The sequence below is a fragment of the Trichomycterus rosablanca genome, chromosome 2 (assembly GCF_030014385.1).
Source record: "Trichomycterus rosablanca isolate fTriRos1 chromosome 2, fTriRos1.hap1, whole genome shotgun sequence".
In the NCBI taxonomy this organism is placed as follows: Eukaryota; Metazoa; Chordata; class Actinopteri; order Siluriformes; family Trichomycteridae; genus Trichomycterus; species Trichomycterus rosablanca.
This window is the reverse complement of record NC_085989.1, coordinates 25,513,882-25,533,838: the sequence shown is the minus strand read 5'-3', so window position 1 is coordinate 25,533,838 and position 19,957 is coordinate 25,513,882. Positions and strand designations below refer to the sequence as shown.

The 19,957-nt window shown below is 42.4% G+C and overlaps 1 protein-coding gene across 2 annotated transcripts in view; it reads right to left on the bottom strand.

Annotated features, from left to right (window-relative positions):
* Positions 1 to 19,957, bottom strand: part of samd12 (sterile alpha motif domain containing 12) — a 189,302-nt gene that overhangs the window by 115,618 nt on the left and 53,727 nt on the right. For both annotated transcript variants that reach the window (XM_062990470.1, XM_062990469.1), the window contains exon 4: positions 4,906 to 5,046. In XM_062990470.1, coding sequence (XP_062846540.1) covers positions 4,906 to 5,046 — 141 coding nt within the window. The remainder of the gene's footprint in view (positions 1 to 4,905; positions 5,047 to 19,957) is intronic.

Below are 19,957 nucleotides of genomic sequence, written 5' to 3'. Positions count from 1 at the left end.
TAAATGAGTTCAATCTATACCACAAGCCAATTCCATGTTTTAAAACATTGCTGAGTTACACCGATCAACCATAACATTAAAACCACCTCCTTGTTTCTACACACACTGTCCATTTTATCGGCTTCACTTACTATATAGTAATTATTGACTGTAGTCCATCTGTTTCTCTGCATGCATTGTTAGCTCCCTTCCATGCTGTTCTTTAATGGTCAGGACTCTCCCAGGACCACTACAGAGCAGGTGTTATTTGAGTGGTGGATCATTTTTAGCACTGCAGTGACACTGACATGGTGGTGGTGTGTTAGTGTGTTTTTAAACACCTCACTGTCACTGCTGGACTGAGAATAGTCCACCAACCAAAAACATCCAGCCAACAGCACCCCGTGGGCAGCATCCTGTGACCACTGATGAAGGTCTAGATGACCAACTCAATCAGCAGCAATAGATGAGCAATCGTCTCTGACTTTACATCTACAAGGTGAACCAACTAGGTAGGAGTGTCTAATAGAGTGGACAGTGAGTGGACACGGTATTTAAAAACTCCAGCAGCGCTGCTGTGTCTGATCCACTCACACCAGCACAACACACACTAACACACCACCACCATGTCAGTGTCACTGCAGTGCTGAGAATGATCCACTACCTAAATAATACCTGCTCTGTGGTGGTCCTGTGGGGGTCCTGACCATTGAGGAACAGAGTAAAAGCAGGCTAAAAAAGTATACAGAGAAACAGATGGACTACAGTCAGTAATTGTAGAACTACAAAGTGCTTCTATATGGTAAGTGGAGCTAATAAAATGGACAGTGAGTGTTGAAACAAGGAGGTGGTTTTAATGTTATGGCTGATCAGTGGCTAATGAGTTTACATCCATTGTTAGAGATATATACAAGTGAGCCACAAAGAATAAGTTATTTCCAAGCTGCTTAAAAATGTATGCCATGTGCTACATGGTGTTTAACTACAGTATTGTTAGTACACTAATTAGACATACAACTCTCTAGGGTCAGAATGCAGAGACAAACCTAATAAAATTAAAACAGAGTTTAGTCCCACCATAGTAATAATTCATTTCCACCCATGTGAGGTTTCTACAGACTTGTCTGAGATCAAGGGCAGCCATCGTGAGAATAGATTTTCTTAAGAAATACAGAACATCTAAAGCACTGTGTTTAGCCAATGTAAGATTTCTGTTAATCCCCAGGATCAACTGCAGCTTAGCCAGCAGAAGATGTTTTTGTTGTATTATCCTTTAAATTTGGATTTTTTTGGGGGGAGGGGTGGTGGTCTTCAGTGCGATGATTATTACTAATGTATGAATATAAATTCATACAAATTATGCCATTATTGATTACTGAGTATGTAATTATATGCTTCATAAATAAAATAACTTAATGTTTGATATGTTAAACAATTCTTCTGGGAAGGCTTTCCACAAGGTTTAGGAGTGTGTTTATGGGAATTTTTGACCATTCTTCCGGAAGCGCATTTGTGACGTCAGACACTGATGTTGGACGAGAAGGCCTGGCTCGCAGTCTCCGCTCTAATTCATCCCAAAGGTGTTCTATCAGGTTGAGGTCAGGACTCTGTGCAGGTCAGTCAAGTTCTTCCACACCAAACTCGCTCATCCGTGTCTTTATGGACCTTGTTTTGTGCACTGGTGCGCAGTCATGTTGGAACAGGAAGGGGCCATCCCCAAACTGTTCCCACAAAATTAGGAGCATGAAATTGTCCAAAATCTCTTGGTACGCTGATGCATTAAGAGTTCCTTTCACTGGAACTAAGGGGCCGAGATCAACTCCTTAAAAACAACCCCACACCATAATCCCCCCTCCACCAAACTTTACACTTGGCACAATACGGTCAGACAAGTACCGTTCTCCTGGCAACCGCCCAACCCTGACTCGTCCATCAGATTGCCAGACGGAGAAGCGTGATTCGTCACTCCAGAGAACACGTCTCCACTGCTCTAGAGTCCAGTGGCGGCGTGCTTTACACCACGGCATCCGACGCTTTGCATTGTGCTTGGTGATATAAGGCTTGGATGCAGCTGCTCGGACATGGAAACCCATTCCATGAAGCTCTCTACATGCTGTTCTTGAGTTAATCTGAAGGCCACGTGAAGTTTGGAGGTCTGTAGCGATTGACTCTGCAGAAAGTTGGCGACCTTTGCGCACTATGCACCTCAGCATCCTCTGACCCCACTCTGTCATTTTACGTGGCTACCACTTTGTGGCTGAGTTCCTGTTGTCCCAATCGCTTCCACTTTGTTATAATAGCACTGACAGTTGACTGTGCAATATTTAGTATAGAGGAAATTTCAAGACTGGACTTGTTGCACAGGTGGCATCCTGTCACGGTACCACACTGGAGTTCACTGAGCTCCTGAGAGCGACCCATTCTTTCATTAATGTGTGTAGAAGCAGTCTGCATGCCTAGGTGCTTGGTTTTAAACACCTGTGGCCATGGAAGTGATTGGAACACCTGAATTCAATGATTTGGATGGGTGAGTGAATACTTTTGGAAATATAGTGTATGTATTATACTGTTACAAGCATACAGTTTAAAAGCCAGAGTCTGTCTGGCTATGGTATGAGGGTTTTTTGTGGCTATGGCTTGGGTAACTTGCACATCTACCGTCTAGACCTGTGCTTATTTCAACATAAAACAATCATGCTTTCATGCTTGTTGCAACAGCATGGCTGCATGATCAGAGTGTTTGTGCAAGACTGGCCTGCCCATACAATTGTGCAGCTTAGACATGCTTAAAGGAAGAAGAACATAAACGTCTGCTTCAATTTAGATCAATGTGTGTCTTCCGTTCCTAAACAGTTAGAGTGTTGATAAAAAGAAAAGTTATGTAACTATGTGGTCACATGATCCTTCTCCTGTCCCAGTGTTTCCCAAGACAAAGAAGTGCTCATACACAAAGGCAATGGATACAACACTCAATCATAGCCCAAGCTAGCCTACTGCACAGCAGAGCTAAAGCTAATTTAACACATAACACACAAACACTCACTCACTCACTTTCTTAACCACTTATCCAATTAGGGTCATGGGGGAGCCTATCCCAGCTTTTCAATGGGCGCAAGGCACACAGTAACACCCTGGATGGGGCGCCAGTCCATTGCAGGCGCTTTGAAAATATCAGCGGCAAACTGGCTCAAAATTTAATCAGGTGAGCTTTAAAAGATAAAAATGCAGTGACAAGCTCCATACGAGACACCAGTGGACGCCATTGTTGCTGTCGCTATGCTGTACAACATGACACGCCCACAGGTGACGTCACGGTTCACGCTGAAAAACCAAGTATTCTGTGGTGCCAGATTGGCCCGCTAGTTCGCTGTCTGGAACCTCTTTTTTTCAGTGGAAACACGCGGAACTGGTTCAAAATCAAGTTCGGGAACCGGAACGGGCTCCGTTCCGCGCCGGTGGAAAAGGGGTAAAAGTGTCACACACTGATCTTCATTATCCCCTGTCTCTGTGCAGGAGCCATCGATCAGGTCGTAATTGCAGCAGTCATAAGGAATTAATCCCTCCGGCATTCCCACCCTCGGACAAGCACAACACATTAACTCAATCCAAAATCCTGCCAAGTTCTCTAAGCCAAAGCTCATCTTGTTTTGGTCAGATGAGTTCATGTTTCAGCTTGTTTTCAGAAATAAACAGCCACTGATTTCTCTATGCCAAAGATAAAATGCCATTCAGACATAAACTAAAAGGTGCAAAAGTCAACATCTGACATGGCACCGGGGTGCATCAGTGCTCACAGTATCGGTGACCTACATAAGTGTGAAGGAATCATTGACATTGTGATTTTAGAAAGACATATGCTGCCAACAAGGCTGTGGCATTTAGCGGGAGGTCCTCTGCTATTTTAAAAAGTCTATGACAGGCAAAAGCTGAAGTCTTGTATCAAGAAAGAATGAGCAAAGATTCCACTTGCAAGACTGCAACAATTACTGTCCTCAGTTTTTACCATTACAAAGTGTAATTAATAGTAAAATAAATGAACAGTGGTAAATGTCCCAACTTCTTTTGAAGGTTGTTGCAGGCATCACATTTAAAAATGGTTATATTTACAAAATACAATTAAGTTGGTCAATAAAAACATTAAAGATTATTTATTAGACCTTTATTTAATTGGAACAGTGTCAATTGGGACAGTTTATTTAATTGGGACACTGTCCCTTTGTTTAAAAGTGACAGTGGTTGCCTAGTGGGTAGAGCTTTAGGCTATCATCTGAAAGGTTGAGAGTTTGAATCCCAGCTCTGCCATGCAGCCACTGTTGGGCCCTTGAGCAAGGCCCTTAACCCTCTCTGCTCCAGGGGCGCCATAGAATGGCTGACCCTGCGCTCTGACCCCAGTAGTGATATGTGAAGAAAGAATTTCGTTGTACTGTAAGTCTGTATATGTATATATGACAAATCAATCTTCTAATTGACAAAGCACATATTCTTGTTGCATTTTACACAAGTTTTCAGCTTTTCTATAAATGGGGTTGATATAAAATTCCCACTGTTTCTTCACTCTATTTTGCTAACCTTAGCTACTCTATGTATGTCTAAGGTGATAAAAAATGGATTAGTCAATTGAAAGTCATGCATGTCCACAAAGAGTCATGCAGACAAAAACAAAAAAACAATAAGCAATTATATTGCATTATACTACTGACACACCAAATACACTTAAGTAAATAAACACAGAACTCTAAGTACTTCTGAATAATGTAACACACCAATCAAACATTTCTTTACATCTTAAAGAGCACTGGGTTGATGTTCCTTTGCCCTCTTGATTTTTTTATTCGGTTCTTTACAGCTACTTGAAGGATTTTATATAGACAAACCATAAGAAAGCAATTTTGATTGAATATATAACATTGTTCAATATTTGTTTACCTTGTGTGAGGAGCTGGAGAGTGCGGACCTCCTCTCTAACACGAAGCTGCAGGACCTGCTGGAGGATGTACTGTCTCTGGCTTTCCTGCATGATGCCCATCCTCTCCAGCTTCCTGTCAGTCAGCCTCATCAGAGCTCGACCTACACACACATACACGCACAATAATGTTTTTAATCCCCACACTACTTCTGGGATCAACACTAAACCATATTTACATGACACAACAATTTCTACATGGCAAATATATGCATATTGATAGTGTTAGTCAAGGGCTATCCCACATCTATCCCACAATTTAACTGGAGCTGCAAAGGCGTTCGAAGCAGAATAAAGATGACGGAAAGCGGCGAGTCGGAGTGAGTACAAACCTGAATAACGTTATGAGTAGCTTTGTGGAGAACGACAGAATTCATTTTGTGATTTTAAAATTGGTATAACTGTGGCGATGAGACGTAATTTATCACATGACGTTGGTAGGATGGCGGACGTAGTACGTCTGAAGTTGCGTGCATACTGTTTTACCGGCCGAGCTGTGCATACTGCTTTGCTTTTTTATCTAGTACATACTGTTTAAGTATGCGATTTTGGACGCAGCCAAGGTCTTGATTCATACTTGTGGCTTTTTAATGGGCAGAACAGAGCCAACAGTAAGAGAAAGAAGTGCTCATATAGAAAGGCAATGAATACAACACTCAATCATAGTCCAAGCTAAGCTATTACATACAAATAAATTCATAACAACACACATAGAGTCATTCTTAAGGCTTCAGTAGTTCAGTTAGTAACATGGACTTCATTTAAACTAATTCTGTCCTTTCACAGTACCAACCAGCTCTAGCCCATGTGATCCACACACACACACACACACACACACACACACACACACACACACACACACACACACACACACACACTCAGTTAAAACAAAGCTTCAGTGTTTCTTATGATGACTAAAGCTGATTGGTTTTAAAAGTTTAAATAGTTGATTAGTCATGATCTCTGATAATGATCTATATTAAATCATGCATTTTGAGTAGTGTTGCTTCCCTGTACAAAGTTCTGTAGAAATATACCACTGATAAACCACTTGACAGGATAGAGAAAAATATTACACAGACATAACACAGATTATTACTGCAATGAATAAAAGGAACTGAGTGGAAAACTTTTGCTCAGGGTAAAAGACCGGTCAAGTTCACATGAAGTTCAGCACAATTTCCTTAACAATTCCAATGTCCTAAAGCCATGTTTGTGAAGAAAAGAAATAATTTAAATATATATGACATTTTGTCTGCATTCGGGCAGTGCAGTGGTCAAAATAACTAGCCCACTACTGCTATCAGACCGACAGAGATGATTGTTATGCAAAGGGCCGGTGTCGGTAGTTATGCAAATCAACTGCATATAAGGTTGGGGTATTCACCACTAGCTCAGACTGAAGAAGTCACTTGGATGAGTGACGAAACATACACTATATTGCCAACATCTGCCTTCACACGCATATGTACTTGAGTGACATCCCATTCTTAATCCAAAGGCTTAAATATGATGTCGGCCCACCCTTTGCGGCTATAACGGCTTCAACTCTTCTGGGAAGGCAGTTGTAGCCTAGTGGTTAAGGTACTGGACCAGTAATCAGAAGGTTGCCGGTTCAAGCCCCACAACTGCCAGGTTGCCACTGTTGGGCCCTTGAGCAAGGCCCTTAACCCTCAATTGTTTAGATTGTATACTGTCACAACTGTAAGTCGCTTTGGATAAAAGCGTCTGCTAAATGCCCGAAAATGTAATTGTAAATGTAAGGCTTTCCACAAGGACTAGGAGTGTGTTTATGGGAATTTTTGACCATTCTTCCAGAAGCGCATTTGTGAGATCAGACAATGATGTTGGACAAGAAGGCCTGGCTCGCAGTCTCCGCTCTAATTCATCCCAAACGTGTTCTATCTGTGCAGGCCAGTCAAGTTCTTCCACACCAAACTCGCTCATCCGTGTCTTTATGGACCTTGCTTTGTGCACTGGTACGCAGTCATGTTGGAACAGGAAGGGGCCATCCCCAAACTGTTCCCACAAAGTTAGGAGCATGAAATTGTCCAAAATCTCTTGGTACGCTGAAGCATTAAGAGTTCCTTTCACTGGAACTAAGGGGCCGAGCCCAACTCCTGACAAACAACCCCCCATAATCCCCCCTCCACCAAACTTTACACTTGGCACAATGCAGTCAGACAAGTACCGTTCTCCTGGCAACCGCCAAACCCAGACTTGTCCATCAAGCGTGATTCGTCACTCCAGTGAACACGTCTCCACTGCTCTAGAGTCCTTCATGTGGCTAATCTGAAGGCCACATGAAGTTTGGAGGCCTGTAGTGATTGACTCTGCAGAAAGTTGGTGACCTCTGCACACTATGCGCCTCAGCATCTGCTGACCCCACTCTGTCATTTTACGTGGCTACCACTTCGTGGCCGAGTTGCTGTCGTTCCCAATCACTTCCACTTTGTTATAATACCACTGACAGTTGACTGTGATATATTTAGTATAGAGAATATTTCACGACTGGACTTGTTGCACAGGTGGCATCCTGTCACGGTACCACACTGGAGTTCACTGAGCTCCTGAGAGCGACCCATTCTTTCACTAATGTGTGTAGAAGCAGTCTGCATGCTTAGGTGCTTGGTTTTATACACCTGTGGCCATGGAAGTGATCGGAACACCTGAATTCAATGATTGGGATGGGTGAGTGAATACCTTTGTCAATATAGTGTATCTCTACAACAAACTTGTGTCCAGATGAACTGATTCAACTTTGTGGAACTGGGATTTTAGTATTGCAGCCCCAATTTACACAATTATTTTCAGGCACCAATAACCTTGATTTGGTTAAACTGGTAATGTATTTATTTATTTATTTATAATAACTTTTTTTCCCAGTTTTTATCCCTCAGTCTAGTCGTGTCCAAGTACTGATTCGACCCTTCACCGCTGACTGAGGACGCCTCTCAACTGACATGCGCCCCCTCACAGCTGTACGCACAGTCGGTACAGATGCATTTTCACAGTGCATTTTTCTGGTAAATTAAGATAACCTTTAAGGCACCTCTTTTTGTATAAGGTAAATCCTAAAAATTTTTATTAGGACTGTGAAAGAGACATCACACCTTTCTTTACTGAGATAGTTTAAAGCCATGATGAAAAATAAGCACTGCTGTAAATCCTCTATTGTTTCTTGATACAAGTAAATCAAAAGTGTTTCATATTCTCTCAGCTTTTGCTTAGTTCTCCTAGTCTGTATAATCTGTAAAGCAGACTAGCCAGTTGAGCAATGCTGACGTGACCATTTCCTGCTCTGCTAAAGCTTTCTTGCCGGCAGCGGATCGTCAACAGACAGGCAGTTATTCATAACAAAGTGTGGGCTGCATGTGTGTAAACCATCTCAAAGCTCCCTGACAAATCAGGCCTTGAAATTGCCAACCACACTTCCACAGGGAGAGTAATATGGAAATGCAGGAGGAAAAAAAATGAATTCAAATGAGGTAGTGGAAAAATGCCAGGAAGTCTTTAATGTCTTAGACATAGTCTGCGTATTATGCGAATGCAAAAGTGGATGATGACAGAACGGAGAAAACAGGAGATGAAACTACTGCAGTGTTCTTTGAGCTGTAGAAATAGTACAATGTATTGTATAATTGATAGACAAAAAATAAGAGCAACACCATTAAGTGTTTCCATGCCTGTCACTAAGCAACAAATGCGGCAAAGGACAGATCCAATTTTTGTTGACATTTATAAGAAACTAAAGCGAGTATTTGCTTGTGTGTTATTTGTATTCGTGCTACACAGAAAGAGAACAAGTGTTAGTGTTTAGGTTAAAGCGATGTGTCTGAGGCTTCTTTATAGATTATATGTAGGCTTCGTAAGCTCTTCACCTGGCAGCAAATTGCCCATAAAGCCTGAATAAAGAGGACAAACTCTCTGCAAACCTAGTGAGCTCTTTATATAGACGCATTTTACATCATCCTACCCGCGCTCCAGAGAAGAAGGCTGAAGGTCTGAATTTTTAGATACCTTAAATGCTGCATACTAGCCGCTCAGGTGGCGCATCAGTAAAACACAATAGCACACCAGAGCTGACATTTCAAACTCGTGGGCTCAAAACTCAGCACTGCCATCCGGCTGGGCTGGGTGGCTACTTAAACAATGATTGGCTGTTGTTCATACCGGGTGGGGAGCCGGATAGGGACCTCATAACTGATGCAATTATGACCTCTGCTGGCTGGTTGATGTTGCCGGCACAGAGTTAAGAGATAATGCCCTGATCAGGGTGTGGCTCTCCGTACACAAAGCTGATTCGCATATGAACTCGCCTCGTGCAGGTGAAAAGATGCAGTCGGCTACTGCACACGTGTCGGAGGGGGCGTGTGTCAGTCTCGCTCTCCTCAATCAGAAGTGGAGATCAGCATCAGTAGAGAGGAAGCGTAATGCAATCGGGTAAAAAAGTGCTGCCTACTAAGCACAACTTTTCTCACAAAAAATTACAAATATGGCGGACGAATGCGGAACAACGAATGGAGTTCTTTTTAAATGTAAATTAATTCTCATTGACTTTTAATTTGTATAAAGGTAGACGCCCAGGTGGCGCAGCGGGATAATCCGCTAGCACACCAGCGCTGGGATTCTGAACTCCCGAGTTTGAACCTCAGTTCTGCTCCTGGTTGGCTGTGCGCCATCTAGCAGGCATAATTGGCAATAATTGGCAATAATTGGCAATAATTTGTCTGCAGCAGACAAAATTGGCCATTAAGTCTGCCAGGAGGCAGCACGGTGGCTCGGTGGGTAGCACTGCCGCCTCACAGCTAGAAGGTCCTGGGTTCGATCCCCAGACGGGTCTGGGTCCTTTCTGTGCAGAGTTTGCAGGTTCTCCCCGTCTCTATGTGGGTTTACTCTGGGAGCACTGGTTTCCTCCCACAGTCCAAAAACATGCAGTCAGGTTAATTGGAGACCCTGAATTGTCCTATAGGTGAATGGGTGTGTGTTGGTGTGTGTATGTGAGTCTGCCCTGTGATGGACTGGCGCCCTGTTCAGGGTGGTACTGTGTGCCGTGCATCCACACATTGGTGGACTGCGCCCATGTCGGAGGGAGCGTGGGGCAGGACAAAATACCCTCCTCAGACACGACTGGAGCCTCCAGCAGTGGAAGACAAATTGACTATGCTAAATTGGGAAAAAAGGGGGAAAATGCAATTGTATAAAGGTGTACAAGTGTAATTTGTTTGCAAATTTGGGTTTGTCGGTGACAATTTAATCGTTTTCAGTACACGAAGGGAGATGTTAGCTGGCATGCTAGCAGGTTGTGTCACCTCAGCCCATTGGTTTGAATGGCCTGAGGCTAACTGTGTTAGTTTAGTAAGCAAAAACTGCAGTGTCGTAATCCTCATAATCGCTGTCTAAGTAATGCGTCTAAATAATCTGCCTTATAAATTCGATGTCTTAACAGAATCCTCTCTACTTAGGCAGCTGCCTAGGTAGGGAGTAGGCAGCAAGGCAGCTCACTAGGTTTTCAGACAGACCCTTTGTGTCCCGTCCTTCTTTTTGACTCAGTTTTTCCAGAAGCTCACAAACACAGGAAGGCATGAATCAAAACACAGTTAATACACAGAGCAGTTTTCCAAGGAGGAGAGGAGAGTGGGAGGGAGAATGAGATAACAGGAAATATGAGGAACTAAACAATAAAACAAGAAGAGATGAACTGAAGAGATACTGTGTCACCACGTCTCAAACCAAACAAGCTGCAGGCAAACCGGGAACAAAGTCATTCAAAACAGAGCTCTGCATGGAACCGTGTCCTATAAAAACACACTAGATGTTGCTCAGCTGTGAACATCAAAGGTCACAGAATGGGAGAAAATCACAGTATGATAAGCCAGAGAAAAGACAGCAGACCTCACGGTCCGCTAAATCTCACTAGAAAGCACAGCATGTCAAATATCAGGAAAAAATCTAACGTTAAAAGGCAATACAGTTTCAAGTTGATTGCATCTGTGCCTCCTAGTCTCAGAAGACACAGAGCCAGATGTGCACTGTGTGGTCAAAAGCGTGTGGAGACATGACCGACAGCTTATTGGAGATCCATTTTCAAACCATGGGCATTGATTTGAGATTGGCTCTTTCTTTGCAGCTATAACAGCCTTCGATCTTGTTGGAGCGCTTCTCAAATAATGATCTATTGTATTGTAGGAATTTGTATTAAGTAAATCAAGCGTATATGAGATAAGGCACTGACGTTGGACAAGAAGGCCTGGCTTACAATTAACACTCCAATTCATCTCAAAGGTGTTCTAGGAAGTGAGGTCAGGGCTCTGTGTGGGCAACCTGTCGGGGCTCTGTGCGGGGCAACCCAGCTCATCACGCAATAAGCTTTTGGTCATGGTTATCAAACATTTACATTTTTATTGCTTTTTATTTTAGCCGTTTTTATCCAAGGCGACTTACAGTTGTGAAAGTATGCAATCTAATCAATTGAGGGCTAAGGGCCTTGCTCAAGGGCCCAACAGTGGCAACCTGGCAGTGGTGGAGCTTGAACAGGCAAACCTCTGATTACTGGTCCAGTACCTTAACCACCAGGCTACAACTGCCCTACATCAAACCAGGCCTTTATTGAACTTGCTTTGTGCACATGGGCACAGCCGTTCTGGAACACAAAAGGGACTTTCTCAAACTGGTGGCACACAATTACAGTGTTACAAATTTACAACCCATATGATTTATATATAATTAATTTTAAATTAGTTAGCAATAGTGTGGTTGAATCAAATCTAATGTATTTGTATAGCGCTATTTAGACAACAGACAATGGGTGTGTTCGAAAACCTAGTGAGCTACCTTGCTGTCTTACTGTCTACTTACTGCCTCAGTAGAGAGGTTTCTAATAAGTCATCGACTTATAAGTTAGGTTATTCGAACGTGCTAGTTAGACAGCAATTACATCAGTTTTCGCTTATTACGCTAACACAGTTAGCCTCATGCCCTTCAAACCAATGGGATGAGGTGGCACAATGCACTAGCATGTCACCTAACATCTTCCTCCGTGTACCGAAAACGGTTAAATTGCCTGACAAGCCGAAATTTGCATATAAATGACACTTGTGCACGTTTATACAAATTAAAAATCAATGATGATTTATTTACGTTTGAAAATAACTCAAACTGTTCGTTGCTCCGCATTTTGTGAGAAAAGTTGTGCCGCACTGAATGCTGGGATTGCCTTAACCGCTAAGGAATCATCGGATGCTCGCTTGTTATTAAGTCAAAATATCGTTCAAATTTAAGGTAGACAGGTCAAACCATGCCTTTATTGATCTTGCCTTGTGCACATGGGCATAGCTGTTCTGGAACACAAAAGGGACTTTCTCAAACAGTTAGCAACAGGCATGTCAAATGTATTTGTATAGCGCTTCTTAGACAATAGACAATAGGTCTGTTCGAAAACCTAGTGAGCTACCTTGCTGTCTACTGCCATGTTGTGAGAAAAGTTGTGCCACACTAAATGCTGGGATTGCCTTAACCGCTAAGGAATCATCGGATGCTACCTTGTTATTTAGTCAAAATACCATAATTTAAGGTGCCTTACTAGGCAGCATTTTAATGTATCTAGAAATTCGAACAGCTTTTTTTCTCGGGAGCACGTAGGATGATGTAGGATCACTAGATTTATAGTCTATGTAGAGAGATCACTAGATTTTTGAATCCACCCATTGTCTCAAAGCAACTTTACAGAATCCAGGACCGACAGACCAAAAACTCCTGTTGAGCAAGCCAAGGATGACAGTGGCAAAGAAAAACTCCCTTAAATTACAGAAAGAAACCTTGAGAGGAGTCATCCTGCTTGGGTGGCCTGGAGAATCATTTCATACTAATAATAATAAACAATTGGAGTAACACTCAAACTCATTAATCAGAAGTATTACAATGTAAACTTTTACAAACCTTAACAAATGTATCAATGATAAACACATAACTCATGCCCTTAAAAATCGCTTTCTTATGGTTATCTGTTCCGTTCCTTAGCTAAATTAATATTGATTATTGGTCAGGAGGACCAAGGTGTTTGGCGAGGATTACAATATTGACATCTAAAAGCTAATATCACAGAGAAAAGGAAAAATGAGAGAGCAGAGAGGTTGAGGCAGTGTGGAGAATGGAAGTGAGAACCAGCAAGGAGTTCCCAGAGAGCCAAATTGTAATTAACACCCTAACACTGCGGTCTGACACATCCCCAGACATCATCCACTGCATCAGCAGAGATAAACAGAAGATGTACAGCTTCACTAAATGTACATCTGGCACATCACAGTGCCACCTGTGAGGAAGACCCCTTCAGAAAAAAGACCACAGAGATATGCAGCATTGGCAGTCCAGCCTTATCCATCCCCCTGTCAGAGCCTCTCCTCTGACAACAGCAGAGCTGGGAGAGATAAGGCAGATGCTCTACAACACGTGTCGAACTCAAGGCCCGTGGGCCCGCCACATCATTTTATGTGTTCCGCGAGAGCTTAAAAGACATACGATTGTATTAAAATACACTGTAAACGGCATCTCCCACAATGCATGCCGATTTTGTGACCCGCAAAGTGACCGCATCCCGTCACTAGATGGCAGTGTTTCCACATCAGAGTTTGACTGAGGCGGTTTTCCAACAAGTGATGTTGAGAAATATTTACAAATAATCCCAAAATGTACAAGAAGAGAAAATTGAAGCAGAAGGAGGTCATTTAATGAAAGATGGGAAAGTGAAAACACATTCTTGTGTTATGAGGCCGTGTCTGTGGTAAAGGAGTACAATATAAATGTAGATATACATTATAAATACACTGATCAGCCATAACATTAAAACCACCTCCTGGTTTCTACACACACTGTCCATTTTATCAGCTCCACTTACCATATAGAAGCACGTTGTAGTTCTACAATTATTGACTGTAGTCCATCTGTTTCTCTACATGTCTTTTTAGCCTGCTTTCACCCTTTTCTTCAATGGTCAGGACCACCACAGAGCAGGTATTATTTAGGTGGTGGATCATTCTGCTAAGAATGATTGCTGACTGCAGTGACACTGACATGGTGGTGGTGTGTTAGTGTGTGTTGTGCTGGTATGAATGGATAAGACACTGCAGCGCTGATGGAGTTTTTAAATACCTTGTCCACTCACTGTCCACTCTATTAGACACTCCTACCTAGTCCACCTTGTAAATGTAAAGTCAGAGATGATTGCTCATCTATTGCTGCTGTTTTTGAGTTGGTCATCTTCTAGACCTTCATCAGTGGTCACAGGACACTGCCTACGGTATGTTGTTGGCTGGATGTTTTTGGTTGGTGAACTTTTCTCAGTCCAGCAGTGACAGTGAGGTATTTAAAAACTCCATCAGTGCTGCTGTGTCGTATCCACTCATACCAGCACAACACACACTAACACACCACCACCATGTCAGTGTCACTGCAGTGATGAGAATCATCCACCACCTAAATAATACCTGCTCTGTGGTGGTCCTGTGGGGGTCCTGATCATTAAAGAACAGGGTAAAAGCAGGCTTAAAAAGTATGTAGGGAAACAGATAGACTAGATGGACAGTCAGTAATTGTAGAACTACAAAGTGCTTCTATATGGTAAGTGGAGCTGATAAAATGGACAGTGAGTGTAGAAACAAGGAGGTGGTCATAATGTTATGCCAGAACATTCAGGGCCTCAACCCAATATACTTCAGAGTGTTCATTACATCCTCAGTGTTCTTTAGGAAGTCGACATCATTATTTACACAGAAATATGTTGCCATCAAGACACCTCCACCCACTTTCCTCAGGCTACAGTGAGATAATTATTTCCTCACTCAAATTAAGCATGGTCCACCCTTGACAATATTCTAGAGGAATTTTGGTGTGGTACAGAGCAGCCTAGCCAACCACAGTACAGTGGCAAAATTAGTGAAATCACACTGCTGGCTTAGACTTCATCCAAAATTGGCCTATCAGAGACAGACACATACAGTACCTCTGTTCCTTCTAAACTCCTCCAATGGAATCCCCCTATTCTGAAGATAAGTACCTAAACAACCACACAGAAATGAGTCACTTTCATGTCCAGTGTAATGTGCTGCTGTGTGGAGTTTTGAACGCTCGTCCAGGAACTGAGCCTGATTATATAGACCCACAGGAAAACAAACATGTTTGGCCAAAGCCCCTGTACCTCACATCAATCCTCGCAAACAGAAACGACCTCGACAGCACTGTAAACACAACTGGTAAAGAGTGTCTGCTGAGCCTTAGGTCTGTACATGTTTAATAGCAGGATCAGAGGGGACTCTCTGGGGAGATTCACGTGTTGTTAAACTCTTGGAGCTAGTGTGGTTGATTATGCACTGACATGGACCCCAGAACTATTAATGCATTCACTGTCAGGCAGCAACTCAAACAACAGCAGAGCCCAATGCCCTGACGTCACAGAAGAGCCCTAGACCAGTGTTTCTCAACCTTTTCTCAGTCACGGCACCCTTTAAAAGTATTCAAAATCTCAAGTCACCCCAGTCTAAAATGCATAAAAAAACTCTGCATCCCTCGGACTGCTAACACACAAAAACACTACAGGGAAGAGACGTACTGTGGTTGTATTGCATTAAGTTTCAGTTTTGTGCAGAGATGAGCCTGTGTTTGTTTCTGCTTTAAAACATACGCGCCATGAACCAATCAGATTTAACATCATTAAACAAGTTTATAGTTTATTTCTCAATTATTTGTCATTATACCACTAGCACTGCTCATTGTCTGCATGTTTTTTCTGTAGCTCGGTTACGGCTCTCAAACTTAAACTCAAAAAAATCTTTATTGGCATGACAAATAAGGACATTCGTATTGCCTAAGCAAGTTAGAGAGAAATAATAAAAATAACAATAAAAAAAATATATATATACAAAACAGTTACATGTGCAAAAATATAAAATAGAATAAAATATTAATAAAAACAGTGCAAAATAACAATAAAAATTATAATATTTACATTAATTAGGTAATTACCTCTCTCTCTCTCTCTCTCTCTCTCTGTGTGTGTGTGTGTGTGTGTGTGTGTGTGTCGCTTGCTCTCTCCGCGATACTGAAAGTGATTTGAATTTCGACAATAAACAGCTCTTATTATGACTGATTAATTGCCTCTACTGATGGAAGCGGAATGGTTGAATTACAGCCTATAAGAACTGCACAGAAATATAAATATGTATTATAAAGGCTCCCAGAGGCGCGACTCGGTTCCTTCTGTTCATTTTAAAGAGCCGTTCAATAGAATCGGATCGTTCGCGAACGACTCATCACTATAGGCAACGCACGCAACCCGCGTTGACGTTGTAGCATGGGGAAAGGGGCGTGTGAGACAAAATTTGATGTTTGAGGCGGCTAATGGTCAACATTTTCATGATAAGTTGACTTTTTTGTATTTTTAATTTATTTCATTTTCAATATCAGTAACGTCAGAATATTTGTGACGGCACCCCTGACGAAGCCAGACGGCACCCCAGGGTGCCGCGGCATCCCGGTTGAGAAAGGCTGCCCTTGCCCTAGACAGCCATGAAAATTCACCCATGTACTTAATTCATGTTATATATGTACAAAATCGCTGCATTTAATGACACCAATTTTGAGAAAAAGAAGGGCAATGTTAACCGCAAAATCAACAGCATTGATCCAACAGCAAATTGCTGAAGAAGTTAATGCTGGTTCTGATAGAAAGGTGTCAGAATACACAGTGCATCTCAGTTTGTTGCGTATGGGGCTGCATAACCGCAGACCAGTCAGGGTGTCCATGCTGACCCCTGTCCACCGTCAAAAGCACCAACAATGGGCACGATATTCACATGCCTAGAGCCACACACTGATCTCGGTGCTCCTCCAATTTCTTGTACAGGCGCCTCGGACTACTAACCATGGTCCTTGCACAGCGGCGAAGACCCCACCCACTTTTTAGTCTGGTCTTTTTCCACCTGACAGACTTTAATGGCCAACGTTGGCCGCTAGAAGTCGCACAGCTGATTGGTAGTAGAGCTTAGGTTGAAACTTGGGGAATTCAGAAACCCAGCGCTGGTGTGCTAGTGGATTATCCTGCTGCGCCACCTGGGTGCCTAACAACTCAAACTCAAAGTCCAAAAAAGCCTGTGGATCTGACAGCATTAGAAATGAAATGCTTAAAAGCAGCACTCCTGAGCTGCAGAAGGCAGTGCTTAAACGATTTAACCTTGTCCTAAGTTCAGACTGTTTTCCTGACACCTGAAGCCAAGGACTTATTACACCAATCCACAGGAGTGGAGACAAACTAGAACCCAACAGTTCTAGAGGCATCTTTTAACAGCATTTTAAACAATAGCTTTCCAAGAGTCCAATTGGATTTCTTCCAAATAACTAAACTACTGATCATATGTACACTTTATAAACTTGATTAACCAACATGTACATCAAACCCAAAATGTAAGTCTTAAACTGTTTTCTAGATTTTAAGAAGGAGATTGATTGTATTTGTCATGAGGGGAGCATTACACACTCCTTAAGAGTGTATTTGGGGGTATAAGTGTATAATAGCATCAAATAAATGTATTCAGAAAGCAAATGAGCTGTAAGAATTGGCTATAAACATACAGAGTTTTCTCTCTAAAAAATGCTGCGTGAAACAGGACTGAAGTCCAACACTGTTTACATCTACATTAATGAGTTAGCAGTGCAGCTGGAACAGGCTGCACCCCTCGGACTTGCCAAGTATTTCTTCTTTATGCTGATGATCTGATGTTGCAGCCCCTAAGTGCACAAGGGATACAAGTATTCCAGAAAAAACCCAGATTTCAGGAACAAAGGTACCATTTAACCCTGGGCAGCATCTTCTGGAACAGGCGCTGCAGTACACTTACCTCTGCCTCGCCATTCTTGTGTCAGGCAGTTTCCCACGGCAGTGAATGCACTACAGGAGAAAGCCCCCAGAGATCAGTATGCATTAGTATGTATCAGGAGAGGATTTCACAATATCGTTATTCCCATTTCAATCTGGTATAAATTATTAGACAGTCTGTTCCAGCCCATTGCGCTGTGGGGGGTGAGGTATGAGGTCCACTCAGACAGCATAGCTACCATAGAAGCCCTGCATGCTGAATTCTGTAGAATGAAGTCCAAAAAAAAAAAACGAACCAGAGCCTGCAGAGCAGAATTTGTCTGGTTCCCTCTGATTATAAGTCGAGTCCCAAAGAAACTCTGCAGAAACCCTACAGAGCTTCCATTAAGCCCTGAAAACAGACTCTCCATCCCTCAAACACGTTCTAACACCCATCACAGCACTGTCCAACAGCCCCCTCTAAACACCCACCAGCTCATCGCTAAAAGTTAAGACTGGATATCTAGAACACTGGGAGAATCAAATCAAGGCTTAAGTAAACTAAAATGCTTTCATACATTAAAAAAGAGTACAAACTGGAACCATATCTCCTGAACACCAGAGAACCAGTGCATAGACAGATCCTGACCAAGTACCGGCTCAGTGACCATAAAAAGAAAAGGTATAAAAAGTCCTGGCTGTCCAGAGATGACCAACTACGTGAGGCAGAGACAGAGGCACAGTGGGCTGCACAGTGGCCTGGTGGGTAGCACTGTCGCCTCACAGCAAGAAGGTCCTGGGTTTGATTCCCAGGTGGAGCTGTCTGGGTCCTTTCTGTGTGGAGTGTGCATGATCCCCCCGTGTCTGTGTGGGTTTCCCCAGGGAGCTCTGGTTTCCTCCCACAGTACAAAGACTTGCAATTCCCATCTAGGTCTGAAGGAAACCCACATGAACACAGGGAGAACATGCAAACTCTACCTGGGAATCAAACCCAGGAGCTTCTTGCTGTTGTAATGCTTTGGCAATATTGGTCTCATTACACTCATGCCAATAAAGCTACTTTTGAATTTCTGAACCTTTAAAATCTTTGAGAGAGATTTATATTAATCAATTTATTAGCATTTTTACATCAGGTTTTACACGACAGGTAGTTACAGTCATATATGATTCATCAGTTTAAGTTCAATGTCAAACACCATCACAGACAATTTTGTCTGTGTCTTTGTATTGTGAGAGGAAACTGGAGCTCCCTGAGGAAACCCACACAGACACAGGGTAAGAGAGAAAGAGAAAAGAACGAATGAAAATGGGATTGCAACTTCTCATCAGTAATTGTGTTTACATACAAAGAAACCAGGCCTCCACTTCTTTCAACAGAGCAGGAAATCTCCTGGTAATGACATTCTGATTTCACTGGAGAGTACAGACGAATAAAGACATTATTCTAATGTCTGAGAGCTCCTCCCTTCTAATGAGAAAATCTCTGTACTCACATAGTAATCAGTGTCTAATCAGTGTATCAGCACACTGAGATCCACAATTCAGAACCATGCTCTGTAACTAATACAGCACCAGTTATAGTAAATACAACTGCAATGCCATTTAAAGAGCCTGCACTATTTTTCGGACCAGTGGTGAGAAGATGTGCAAAAAAGCCGTTTAAGCTGTTGGCCTTTCTCAGCATTATTAGATATAATACTAGTTTTATTCAAACTAAGGTGCCTAAACCAACAAAAACAGACTTGTATTCCCTCTGCCTTTACCAAACATCTGCCAGACTGCCAGAAATAGGGTGTCCAAGACACTCATTGTCTGGTGTCCACATAATTTTGAGTAGAGAGCATATTAGCAATGGATGTTGCAGAAGCAGCCAAATCCACTTATTTTAAAGTGTGGGCACATTTCATTATGTAGTGTATCTTGCCTGGTATGTACTGTATTTGGTATTTAATTTTATTTGTTAATATACATCCATTCCTGCATTTCAGGCCTGGAACACATTCCAAAAAAGTTGGGACGGTAAAGCATTTACCACTTTGTAATGTTGCCATTTTTTCTTAGAAAACAAACACATCTTATGGTATGCAACAGTATGCAGCAAGGGTGGTCACATTTTTTGTTTCAAAATTCTCCACACATTCTCTTTCGGGCACAAAGGCTAGCCAGTCCAG